Genomic DNA, 13,682 nt, shown 5'->3' on the forward strand with positions numbered 1-13,682 from the left:
TCGACCTCACTGTGCTGCACGATGTCCTACACAGTGAATGAATAAAATAAAAAACTTTTACCATAAAGGTTGAGTCCGAGATTGACCGAAGTATCAAGTGTCTAAATTTATTCGAAACACCGACGTGTCACCCATCGACCTCACTATGCTGCACGATGTCCTACACAGCGAATGAATAAAATAAAAAACTTTTACCATAAAGGTAGAGTCCGAGATTGACCGAAGTTGCGTCACCGTGAAGGATTCTATTTTCGTGTTGTCCTCGTTCATTCCATATTTGGTTTGGTTAGAATACTTCGTTTGATTTGCATCCATACTCTCATCCCGCACTTCAATAAACAACTTTGTTCGGAGATACGCCGCCATTGCGTTCATGGTGGTATTGATAGCACTGATGGCGGAAGTTGCCCCCTTGTCATTGCTGGTCACTATGGTGGTGATGATCATTATTACAGTAGCCCTAGCAGCCGACGATGCCAAGTATCCAGTGGCCGGCGCAGGGTGCAAGAACATACAAACTCATAGGTATGTTAATGTTACAGAGTTTCGGAAAAATCTGAATGCTGTTTTCGCATCACTCCGCTCAACTTTATCCTCAGACAGTTTCGCAATTTCAACTGAAGACTCTTTCGTGGTATCAACGGATCCTGTCTATGGTCTCGCAGTCTGTCAAAAGTATTTAACCGTCCCCCAGTGCATAGAATGTTTCACAGAAGCAGCAACAAAAATAAAAGCCCACTGTCCCATATCTAACGGTGCTCGGATTCTTCTGGACGGTTGTTTCCTCCGCTATGAAAATTCTAGTTTTTATGGTGAGGGCTTGGGGGCTGGGTTTTCTAACAGCTACTGTTCCTCCACAAATGACACGGATCCACAGACGTTCTCTGAAAGAGCCCACCTGTTGGCCACGCAACTCATAACCAACGCATCAACAAATAACAGTTATGCCGTTGGCTCCATTAATGGCTCCTTATATGGTCTCGCTCAGTGTTGGCCGTCCGTTATGAGTAGTAATTGCCAAAGATGTTTTAAAGAAGCTCGAAATAAATTACTCGGCTGTATACCCCACCGTGAAGGTCGAGCCCTCGAGGCGGGCTGTACCATGCGCTACTCAAATTATTCGTTTTTCACCAATATGCAGACTTCATGTAAAAAAACTTTTAGATTTGCGGCAACTATTTGCTGTTTCATTATCCTATAACATGTATGTTTGTTGATTCTTCTGTTTTCGTTTCAACTGCAGCATCGACGAAAAAGAAAACATCGAAATTAGTGCCTGTATTGCTAGGAAGCGTTGGGGGAACGGCTCTAATTGCGGTGCTGTGCTTGGTGTTCTGGCAACGGAATAGGCATTCCAAGAGCTGTTCTCGAGCAGGTGATTATATATGATTGAATAAATGCTTCCATGCTGCATCCCGCTGTGCTAATTAACTCGGTCGTATCCAACCGTTATGAGAAAATTGTTGTTTTGATACTCTGCGCAGATGAAAATTTAGTTGCAAGGGGAAATTTCGGGCAAATTTTTTTCAATTACAAGGTTCTCAGAGATTCGACTGGGAACTTTGACAGAAACAACATGCTTGGCAAAGGAGGATTCGGTGAAGTTTACAAGGTATGATATTGAACATGGATTTGATGCGTTTTCTCAATTATTCGGATTGTTTACCGATTAATTGTAAAGAGTTTGATGATGAGCAGGGAAGACTTCCGGATGGGAGGGATGTTGCTGTTAAGAAACTGAATGGAAGGCACACTACTCAAGCTGCTGAGGAATTCCTATTTCTGAAGGAAGTGAAGCTCATCAGCAGCGTCCGTCACCGTAATCTTGTTCGTTTACTAGGATGTTGCACACGAGGGCACGAACGCTTGCTGGTTTATGAATTTATGTCAAATAACAGTCTTGACAAGCATTTGTTCGGTCGGTTGCTCTCATGAATTCTATTATTTTCACCATTCATGCTGTTTACATATATCGTATACATCATAACATGTATTGAGGCTTTGAAATCTTATTGTTCGCGGCCTACAGGAGAAATAGAAACTACTTTGAGTTGGGAAACCCGTTTAAACATTATAGTGGGCACAGCTAGAGGCCTTGCATATCTCCACGAGGATTCCAACGTTCGCATCATACACAGAGATATCAAATGTGCAAATATACTAGTCGATGATAGATTTTATCCTAAAATAGCAGATTTTGGATTGGCTAGACTCTTCCCAGAAGGCGAAACCCATGTTTCTACCAAAGTAGGAGGAACAATGTAAGTTATCTATTGTATTTAATAACTCTTTTCAGAAGATATCCTTGAGGTTTTGAATCCAGGAATGAGTTTGTAGCATTTGAAAAATTGGTATAATGCAGAGGCTACATTGCGCCCGAGTATGCCGTCCATGGGCAATTAAGTGAAAAAGCTGACGTTTATAGTTATGGGATCGTGGTTCTTGAGATCGTAAGCGGGAGAAAGTGCCGGGACGCAAGACTGGAGGCCCCTCTGCAGCCTCTTCTGGAACGGGTGCGTTTCTGTTTTAAAGAATTGTCCACTTGATACTTATATAACGATAAATTCTAATGAGGTAGGTAGGGATCTTTTACTGTTATATTTGGTATCAACTAATTATATTAATAATAAAAACATCGAGGTGTCTGGTTGTTTAAATCCTGCCTCCAACTCAAAACCTACCCCGATTTCTAGCGTAGACTTAATCTCTATTTGGGTGAAACCATTCACGGAAGTCATCTCATTTTCGGTAGATTTCAGGCATATGGTAAAGATGAAGAGAATTAGAATTCTCTTGATTTATTCTTTTAATTTAATTATAAATAAATAAAAACGTAATTACCATATAAGTTTATCTTCGTTATAAAAATATTTTAATTTTTCCTTTTAATGATAGAAATCTAAGAAAACACAAACTCAATGGTTTCTTATATTCAGAACGTTAATTTACATTTTAAAAATCTAAATCTATTTATAATTTACCAAACCTTAATATCTCAAGAGGAGTAAATATTAATTTCACCTATCATCATTTTAGTAAACTCAAATACCCAATTTAAAGCATCAGCTCTTTGCTTTTCACACAGAAATCAACAGTAATCTCAAGTACCTAATTTCAACTGTCAGCTATTTGCTTTTCACACAGAAATCAAAGTATACAAGATACACAGAAACTGGGAGTTTCAGTCGATTGAAAACTTTAATCTTTATTTTTAAAAGCTTCGAACCTTCACATCCCAGTGCGGAAGATGCTTGCATGATACTCTGCTTGCATGATACTTGAACATGCTTGCATGATACTCGAAACTTTTATCCTCTGGGTATAATCACTTCAATAAATCCGGGTATTTGCTTTACACACAAATCAAGATACACAACAGGGAAAAAAATAACTTGAAGTTATTAACTTCAATAAATCCGGGTATTTGCTTTACACACAAATCAAGATACACAACAGGGAAAAAAATAACTTGAAGTTATTAATATAAATATATTCACTCTAATCAATATAATTTAAAACATAAATCTATTTGAAATTGATCAAAACTTAATATCTCTGTATGAAGAAAGATACACGAACTTTTATCCTGCTTATAATCACTTCAATAATCTCAAATACCCAATTTCAAATATCAGCTATTTACTTTTTTCACCTGTACTATGTAAAACTCATTAATTGTTACAATCATTTCAATAATCTCAAATGCCCAACTTCACTTACCAGCTATTTATTTTTCAGTTGCTTATAACCATTTCAACAATCTCAAATACCCAATTTCAAACACCAGTGATTTACTTTTCACCTGCACTATGTAAATACTAAAAGCCATTAATCACTTCACTAATCTCAAATACCCAATTTCAAGAGCCCACTCTTTCCATCTTACATGTTTCCCTGTAATTCCATTCATTAGTTGACTCAATATAATTGCTTCAATAATCTAAAAAATACCAATTTTAAACTCTACATCTTTGCTTTTTACATGTAAAACTCATTATCATATATTTAATATTACTAAAAAAATAATGTATGAAACATCAATAAATATGAATTTTCATGAGTTATTTTAAGTTACAGTGAATTGCATAATTTTAAATAGAAGTAAAAATAATAAATTTAAGTAAGAATAAAAAAGTAATTATACAGATTTATCAAGGTTAGCCTCCACCAAAATTTATGTACAATTTCTGCAACCAAAATTTATGTAAAATTTCTGCAAATGAGTGCACACAATTTAGGTAGGAGAACTATTCATGTTGTTAATTTCCCAGTAACTTTAAAATTGAAAGATGGAGATTAAAAGGGATGATAACTATTAAGTACATACACACCATTAAATTTGAAACCTTTCTTCCAATTCCAAAATATACATATTTAATTACAATATTTCTATCTTCTGCACCTTCAAAACTAAACTATGGCCTATAATATATATATATATATATAAAGGTTGATGAGGCAGAGCTGTTCATTATTTTTGTTTGAAAAATATGAAATGATATTTTACCATCACAATATATCATCGAAATAAGGAAAAGTCCGAACCTACTACTCAAAGAAAACGAATTTTTCATTGTTGAAATTCTAGAAGCGAAAATAAGTTTTAGTCTTCTGCATCATTTTTTACCAATGCTTTATGACAAGGTTATAACTGCTTAAAAACCAAATGATCAGTAAGTGAGACCAGTGTATCTCTAATTTACTTTCAATCTATTTCTTATCCTTGGCAAGAAGAGAAGTTTGTTAGAAAAAAATTCATTGTTCAAATTCTTAGTGCGAGAAAAACTTAAAGCATGTGTTACACGATTTAAATTGTAAGACTTGAACCAGATAATCCATTCCACCTCCTTTCTCGTGCAAATGCATTATGCGATGTTTATCACTGAGTTAAAGACCACGTAAATTGATTAATAAGTTAGACTATGTCAATCTCATCTCAGATGCTTCCGAATAGTAATCTTAATGATATTTGAAGTGGTGTAATTACAACATCCAAAATTAGCACCCTGAAATAGATCTTCCTATTCTAACATAGGCGTATTACGTCTAATTTGTTCTCTATGCTCGAATATAGGAGACTTGCTAGAAGTTATTTTGTATTCCATCCAAACTTACCAACTAAAAATGAAAAATGCATTCGTTTAAACTCTGACCACATTTAAATATCCAGGTTATGGGCTTTAGAATCAAAGGCTCCAGTCATAGATAAACACTAAGCAGTGATTTGCTATAAAATATTGTATTATCAAATAAAAAATATGGGTACACTTATAGGACAAAGCTTACCAGAGTACAGAGTATAGAATTGCAAATGCCTGTGAGACCATTGGATATTGAAATGCAGGGAGCATGTGTCGACTCTTCCAACGTTCTCGTACTTGAAACCGTCTCCCTTAGTCATCTTGCAAATCATTGAATATTGAAATGCAGGGAGCATGTGTCGACTCTTCCAACGTTCTCGTACTTGAAACCGTCTCCCTTAGTCATCTTGCAAATCAACTACAAGCAATATTGCATTTTACTTGGTCAAGTAAAAGGGTTAGGCTCATCTCTCCACATATGGTTTGGCTACGCTATCCATTGTTTTATGACAATTCGTATGAAATAAATAAAGGGCCTCATTTAGACAATCGCACCGATATCAATAACATTAATTAATTACAACCATGAAAGTTGATTAACCGCATTGTTACATTTCACACCACTAGTTGGTTGCCGTGGGAACCAGCCACCGAGCAGTAGAGAATGTACCAATACATGTAGCTTGTTAATGGTTCAGCTTGTTAGAGAGATGGGCATTCACCACTCGCCCCTCGTTAATTAAAGCTCCATATGAGAAGGCGAAGGGGTTTGGGATTTTTGGAACAAGTACTTGTTAAGGCATGACGCTACGTCCATGGTCACGGGGTTTATAGACATCCAACTCCAGCCCAGCATCCTCCTCATGATGATTCCGACTTAGCATAAAATGGCCTCTCCCATTGCCTTTTATATATGTGATGGGTAGCAGAGCATAGCAATATCTGGAGGTGTAGACAGAGAACCAGACAAAAGAGTTGTAAATGTTAGGGGAACAATGGATTACAGGGTACCTGTTCTAGCTTATGCAGTGAAGCAACCGACGAAAAAGACAGAGGAAGCAGAGCCAACGAAACACCAGGGAAAAGAAAAGGGTAGAGATGTCAACCCAACACCGCCTAGGCACATAGGCAAAGGAAAAACACCCTCATGCAAGGGCCATAAATGAACCACCCCCAGAGGAACTCAAACCAGAGGTAGAAATAGCACAAGGCTTCAAGGGCTGACATAAGGCCACCGCAATTCACAAGGCAGGTAAACTGGAGGAAATTCATGCACGCACAGCTGTCACTAGAAGATACAAATATTTTGAGGAAGCAGGACCACCAGGTAGTCTTTGAGACTAGATCTATACTGGCATACGAAGGAAATATTAGCCTATCCTATAGATTCGACCTTAGACGAAAACAATCCTTCATTGAATGACATAGAGGAAGCGTTACCATAACTCAACAAGAAGTACCACTTCGTGCTTCAAAAACAATCCCCCATCCCTCATTGAATAGCATAGAAGAAGTGCTGTCCCAGCTCAACTACAAATACCACTTCTTACTCTTAAATACCTTGAGATTGGCTTGTTAAGGCCTGGAGGTGAATGGTGTAGGCGGTTGACGTCGACTGAAAGCGGCTCGGAGCATAGCAATTTCAGGAGGGGTAGACAGAGAACCAGACAAAGGAGCTCCAAATGCTAAGGAACAATGGATTACAGATTGCCTGTTCTAGACTATGCAGCAAAGCATCCCCACGAAGAAGAAAGAGCAAGCAGAGACAACGAAACAACAGGGGAAGGAAAAAGGTAGAGAAGTCAATCCAACACCACCTAGGCACATAGGCAAAGGAAAAACCCCTTCATGCAAGGGCCATCAATGAACCACCCCAGAGGAACTCAAACCAGAGGTAGAAATGTGGAGGCTCAATATATAGCACAGGGCTGGCATAAGACCGCTACAATTCACAAGCTGGGTAAACTGGAAAAAATTCATGCACGCAGAGATGCCACTAAAGATACAAATAGATGAAGATTCCGCTTACATCTCCCTGAATACAGGGTTTTCAAGAAGCAGAACCATCATGTAGTCTTTGACCCTAGATCTATACTGACATACCAAGGAAATATTAGCTTATCATATGGATTTTACCTAGAGAAAAACAATCCTGCATTGAAAGGCATGGAAGAAGCGTTATCACAACTCAACGACATGTACCACTTCTTCCTTAGAAGCAATACCCCATCCCTCATTGAATAGCATTGAGGAAGCGCTGCCCCAACTCAACCACAAATGCCACTTATTACTTCTAGCCGTCCGGAGCTAAGAGCATGCTCCACCTCATTGGAGAGAACTCCCAGCCCCCCATTTCGTTGCACAAGAAGATGAACCTAGGTAGAAGCCCACATTCCCCTCTATCTCTAAGGCCTCAATGTGTATGTTTTATTTCTAGTTTGATCATACCATAGGATTTAGTGGCTTGGGGAAGTTATATCCAAGCGTAGCCTGTTTTGCCTATGTTAAGATTTAGTGAGCCCAAGCTTACTCAATATTGTTCCCTGGTTTCTATCAGGATACAGTGACCGGGTTCCAGGTGCAATACATAGGCAAACTTATTCCAAATTTGTATATGATATTATTCAAGCCGATGAACTTGACAGAATACTACACAGATTTCAATCTGATGGTTTCTCCGCTGAATTAACTGACAACGTTTCAATAATTTAACCATGACTTGCCACTTGGTAAAAGAATTTGACCATGACTTGCCACTTGGTAAAAGAAAAGCATATCAGATACATTAATTAACTCCAGCCATGACATGTTATAAACATAGTTATGACATGTTATAAACATAGTTACTCTTTAGCAGATAGACAGATGCACATTGGAATTAGAAGAACAAGTAAAAACAGTGTACAGTGGAATTAGAACAAGTAAAAACAGAGCTCCCACAAACTAAAACCAGTCACAGAGTTTTAGAGGATGGAAAGCTCTTCAATCTCTTTCCTTTTTTTTCAAACAGAAAAAAATTTAAACACTATCTAATCCTTTCGAGTGCCAAAAATATGCATTCATGCCACCCAGAAATGTAAAGTTGAGAATCTGAAATCGGCAGTTACCTCTGCATGCATTCAAGTGGCATCAATAGCTTCTGTAGACATTATAGTAATCCTTGCTAACATAACGGAGTTGTTAAAATTGTTACAACTCTTTACACTATAACTTCTATACAGAAACTTTGACAAAAGCAATAAATGTTGCTGACTCTTCATTCAGCATAAAAACACTATGTCAAAAGCACTTCCACCCTATAATAGATCTGTTAAAACAATTGCAACTCTTTGCATTAGATCTGTTACAGAGAAACTTAGACAAAAACTATAAATATTGCAGATTTGTTCATTCAACATAACTTATCCCAAAAAAACTATGACAAATAATTCAAATCCCCTGAACCAAACCAACAAACAGAATCCACCTTGAAAGCTTGGATCTTTATCTGCTAATAAGCATTCCAACTTTAAAACAAAGGCCATGAGTCACTGTACAGTTATGAAGGGACAAAGATTCCTCAAATTGTTGAAATAAATAACGGGTAGTTTATCTAAGCATGTTTAGAAGTGTCATTCTATCATGCCAACTCTAAGAAGACGCCTAGAAAGACAAAAATTATTAACATATGTAACACAATAACAAAATGTGCGTATATCTATCACTGCGGATCTTTACGAGGACTATGGCAAAAATTACCTGCTCAACAGGTTGCCACAGCCGGTAACCTCGCGGAAGCGTGAGGGTTAGGTCGGAACCTTACAGGATTTCTGAAAATTCTGCACGGTTCGGACCTGTCCCTACTGATTCAGAGCCGATGATTGGCAACCTCTTGGTTGGTTGAAATGATGAAATTGCAGATGGGAAGTACTGAAATTTCATTGACCTGATTTACGGCAAAATCCTCCCTGAAAATAATTGGAGATTAGCCTAAGCTTTGCCATTTTTCTGAAATCCGGAGATTGCACTGTGATTCACCTTCCCAACATTCCTGGCAGCTCCAAATTCAGCTCCAAATTTTTGATATCAATACTGACTTTCTCATACATTTCATAACGATGAAAGCCTAATTTTTTACTTGCATTCATAACGATGAAACCTTTGCTTCTACTACAGGATAATACAGGATTCTGATAAGGCAGAACATTGCTTCTAAGGTTAAAGAGATTTAAGAAGATCATTGTATGTTCTATCTGAGGTCCGGCGGACACTCCACGTCCAAGCTTCCAGAGTCACTTTGTCTACATGAACTGGCCCCCATTGCTCCCTTTACTGGCATGAAACTCTCCATGGCCAGCGCCATTAAAATTCGATCTATAGAGAAAACCCCCAAAAGCCAACCATATTTTCTTCAAAAATCAACGAAAGAAAGAAACCATCCTTCCTTTCCCTTGCTCTTCGTGGCTTGCCCATCAGTTTCCTTCCATACCGCCCGCATATCCCCAGCACCTAGAAAGCCCAAAATTCCCCCTACTCCGCGTGGCTACTGAGCCGCTTGTGCCGTATGTTGCTCCGCGATTGAAGCTAAATTTCAAAGAGTAAAACCCCTATGATTTAATAATCAGCAAACCCCCTTTTACAATTAGCAAACCCCCGAGTTGGATGAAGGAAAGGTCGAGGTGAATTAGGGTCCTCATCTGATTAAAAAATATGGAATTTTATTTTTGGATTAAAAATATTAATTTAAAAAAGTTAAGTAAGATTAAGCGTGAGTGAGGATATAATTTTACAAGGCGTAAAATGTGAAATAGGGGAGAGATTCCTAATATTGTGCAGGGACCAGTAGTTGATATAATACTGGTCCCACCAAACCACCAGTGATTAAGACTTTTGCAACCAAAATTTAAACAGAAATAAATAACATTATGTATAAATAAGTTTTAAATTATGTCCAAAAATCACCCATATATTGACTGGGCCCACAACTGTCCATAAATAGTATTTTACTACTTAATATTGCAAAACATATTGACCCAAGTAGAAAACAGCTAGAGCCATAAAGGCTTCCAAACTGGTCTATTCCAGAAGTACAAAACAGCAGTCACTTCAACCCCCACTCATCAGAACTGCAACTTTGCATCCCAAATAAATATGCCTACCTGCACATAACAAAAGGAATGTATGTCAGCCATAACTGCTGTGTTGTTCAACAACTAAACACCCTATGTTCAATAAATGACACCCAACCCAATAACAATTAAATCCAATTTGTTCAATAAATGACACCCAACCCAATAACAATTAAATCCACTTTGTTCAATAAATGACACCCAGACCCAATAACTGCAATAAATGACACCCAACTCACTCTATTTCTCATTAAAACAGATCAAAGCACATGGATCAACAAATAAACAATTCCCAACCATTAGATCACAGCAAATTAAATCCATACCACACATTCAAAATGAAGCCATTGCAATCCATGTGCATCCATGTCCACCAATTAAAATCAAGTCCCCAAAACTATAAAAGAAGTCCACCCACTGTTGAAGTTGCATCTTATGCTTTCAAACTATTCAGCAAACTTGAAGACAACATCACAAAACAGTAGCCAATATATTCAAGTCAGTTATATGAATTACAACTCATTCTTCTTACAGTTCTGTTTTCATTGTTTTCATTTATCAGATTTCTTACATTACAGTTCTTTCCATTCATTTATCAGATTTCTTACATTACAGTTCTGTCCATAGGGTGGTGACAGTTAACCTATACAGTTACAGTTAACCTTTTTTATACAGAGTTTATGTATGTGTTCTAACTTATACAGTTAAGCTATCGAATACAGTCGTATCCATCTAATCAACGTCACAGGTTGCTTACCTTACAGGAATTGAAGGTTAGCTTACACGAATTATTCGATCATCAACTTCATAGGGATTACAACTTACATATCACAAATGTTACGTATGTCCAAATGTTACGTATGTCGTGCTAGTACTGTAGTCATAGCTTGTTTACCTAACAGGAATTGAACCTTGAACCTTAGCTTACAGGAATTGAACCTTGAACCTTAGCTTACAGGAATTGAGCGATAGCTTGTTTACCTAACAGGAATTGAACCTTGAACCTTAGCTTACAGGAATTGAGCGATTATTATGGCTTGGGTTCTATGGTTCCTCCATAAGAACACTGAACCCCTAGCTTCGCAGAGCAGCTCTCCCCCCAGCCCACAGCATAGTGTGGAATCTGGATCGTTTCATCGAGCACCGTTTCTTTTAGATATAAAGGTGTTCTGACTCTATTGGATCAAGTCATAATCTACACCTTTTACTAGTATACTACGATGGGGAGAGACTAAGCTCTATTTCAGAGATTGGACTCTCTTACTGTGATTAGCCCCTACTAGTAAGAAGCTGTTCCCGAGCCAGGTTCCCTGGATCCACTCCTAGTCGGGCCTAAATGAATGAATGAAGAAGGGGGCGGGCAGCACTCTAAAGAAAGAAGCCTTTGCCCGTTGGACAGCTACCGAACTGGCTTGCTTGACTTACTTTACTGGTCGACAACTATATTATTATAAGACCTCCTGTCAGAAAGAAGGAAAGGTTATTGTAAAAGAAAGAATGCCAGCCGATGTCAAACTGTACTCCTAGTGTGAACCATCCGATTTTGGGCAATTCAGAAGTGACAAGATCCGAGTGAACATGGATGAGTTAAAACATAGAACAAAAACGAATTGTAACTTTAATGACTCTGATAAACTTAGTAATTTTTCACATATTTTTCACATATTTTCAGAAGCATGAAGCTATTGAGAAAGCAAACATTTTGATATTGAGTCGAAAGACTGCAAATAAGTGAATTTATACTACTGATGAATGGACCATAGAACTGGGGAATGGTTTCTTAGAATGGAAGCCCGAGCAGATGACCATTTCTCTTTATTGGATTAGATGACTGTAAGATTTTAGATAATGAGAAAACACAATTATAAGTAACATAGCAGATGACAGTCTTATTGGCCTTCATATCTTTTCACCTTGTTGAGCTCGAGACCTTAGGGTATGGAGAGCCCGAGCCATACGGAGTTGTAAAAGTTGGACCAAAGGAATGGGGATTTACATAATTCAGCACTGTAAATTAAGTCACAGATAATGGAGAGAAATCTTGGAGCAGAGATTGTTCTTCACAATATTCAAAATAAGTAAATAAATTATATGAAAAAATATAAAAATTAAATGACTGCAATGAAACTCAATTAAACTGAAGTAAAACCAATTGTCTATGACACCTAGGAGACCATAGAATCAAATGTGATAGTGATTACAGCTTACATATCACAGAGGCTACGTATGTCGTGTTAGTACTGTAGTCATAGCTTGTTTAGCTTACAGGAATTGAACCTTAGCTTACAGGAATTGAAGCTATTGAATACATCTCATTCATCTTATCACTAGTAAGCTCTATACACTAAAAAGCTCGTATTAGTATCTGAGCATGGTTTCAGTTCACCCTTATCTATGAGTGAGCTAGAACAAAGCTCTGTATAGTTACATATGTTATATGTATATTAAAGCTAAATCCAGTCTATTAGGGACATAACCAACCTGTGATACAGGTACTTTATCATATCTATACATGTATTTCTTAGGTTAGCACTAATAGTTCAACCTTTAGATGATGTTACTTGTAAAATATCTGTGCTATTACTTATGCCGAGTGTAATGAGAATGAGACAAGCAAGTGATTAGGTAAACAAGCATGGTTAGAAAGAGTCATGTGTAACTACTGTGTTCTAATTGCAAAGCTTTTCATAAGCTTAGATAAGATACAAAGGTGACAAGTTAATCAATATACAACATAATATCCCGGGGTTCTCACTCTACACGCATATCCTAAGGTAATACATATGGATAGACTGTAGCCACTGTATACGCATATCCTAATGTAACAAGCTCTGTATCCTAATGTATACGCATATCCTGACACTGCCCTATGAAAGTGAAACATTTGCTCTCATTATGAAAACAGTGACATACATGTTGACAATTTCCTGTAATAGAGGTAAAGTATTTTTGCAGAATTAATAACGCATAATTTGACATATATTCAAATGTCTAAATGCAACATACATGTTGATAATTTCCTGTAATAGAGGAAAAGTAATTTTTGCAGAAGTAATAAAGCATAATTTAACATATATTCTAATGTCTAAATGCATGCAATAATTTTACAGGTTGTTGCATCTATGGCAAAAGGAAGTTACTCTGCTCGTACAAGGAGAAGTGGCAGGAGAGTGACAAGGGGTGCGCAGCTGCGATGCACATCGTCTGATGATGACAGGCCAGCTGATGTCGATGCCAGCAATGCACCAGGGAACATTGTTGAAGATGACCATGTGACAGCCGCTGATGTTAACACACCATCAGCCACAGAACCACCATCAACAACAGTCCAAGGGGAAAGCTCAACTAAAAAGATCAGTGCTATAAGAGGATGGACAAAAGAACAAATGTTAGTTGCAATTGACGACATAGAGTTTAATGGATACTCAGTTCGGGCATCTGCAAAAAAACATGGTATTCCTCCCTCGTCAATACATTATTGGATAAATGGACT

The 13,682-nt window shown here is 37.6% G+C and overlaps 1 protein-coding gene across 2 annotated transcripts in view; it reads left to right on the forward strand.

Annotated features, from left to right (window-relative positions):
- The first annotated feature begins 234 nt into the window (after positions 1–234).
- Positions 235–13,682, forward strand: part of LOC149183139 (cold-responsive protein kinase 1-like) — a 38,777-nt gene continuing 25,329 nt past the window's right edge. The window contains exons 1-6 of one of the 2 annotated variants that reach the window (XM_089417050.1): positions 235–1,148; positions 1,244–1,375; positions 1,485–1,612; positions 1,699–1,918; positions 2,030–2,261; positions 2,363–2,513. In XM_089417050.1, the coding sequence (XP_089273176.1) occupies positions 374–1,148; positions 1,244–1,375; positions 1,485–1,612; positions 1,699–1,918; positions 2,030–2,261; positions 2,363–2,513 (1,638 nt within the window). In that variant the 5' untranslated portion in view covers positions 235–373. The remainder of the gene's footprint in view (positions 1,149–1,243; positions 1,376–1,484; positions 1,613–1,698; positions 1,919–2,029; positions 2,262–2,362; positions 2,514–13,682) is intronic. The other variant, XM_089417051.1, reaches the window with a different exon arrangement.

This window comes from Pinus tabuliformis, chromosome 3_2, assembly GCF_031772625.1.
Source record: "Pinus tabuliformis cultivar Carrire ecotype Pingquan chromosome 3_2, CPIR1, whole genome shotgun sequence".
NCBI lineage: Eukaryota > Viridiplantae > Streptophyta > Pinopsida > Pinales > Pinaceae > Pinus > Pinus tabuliformis.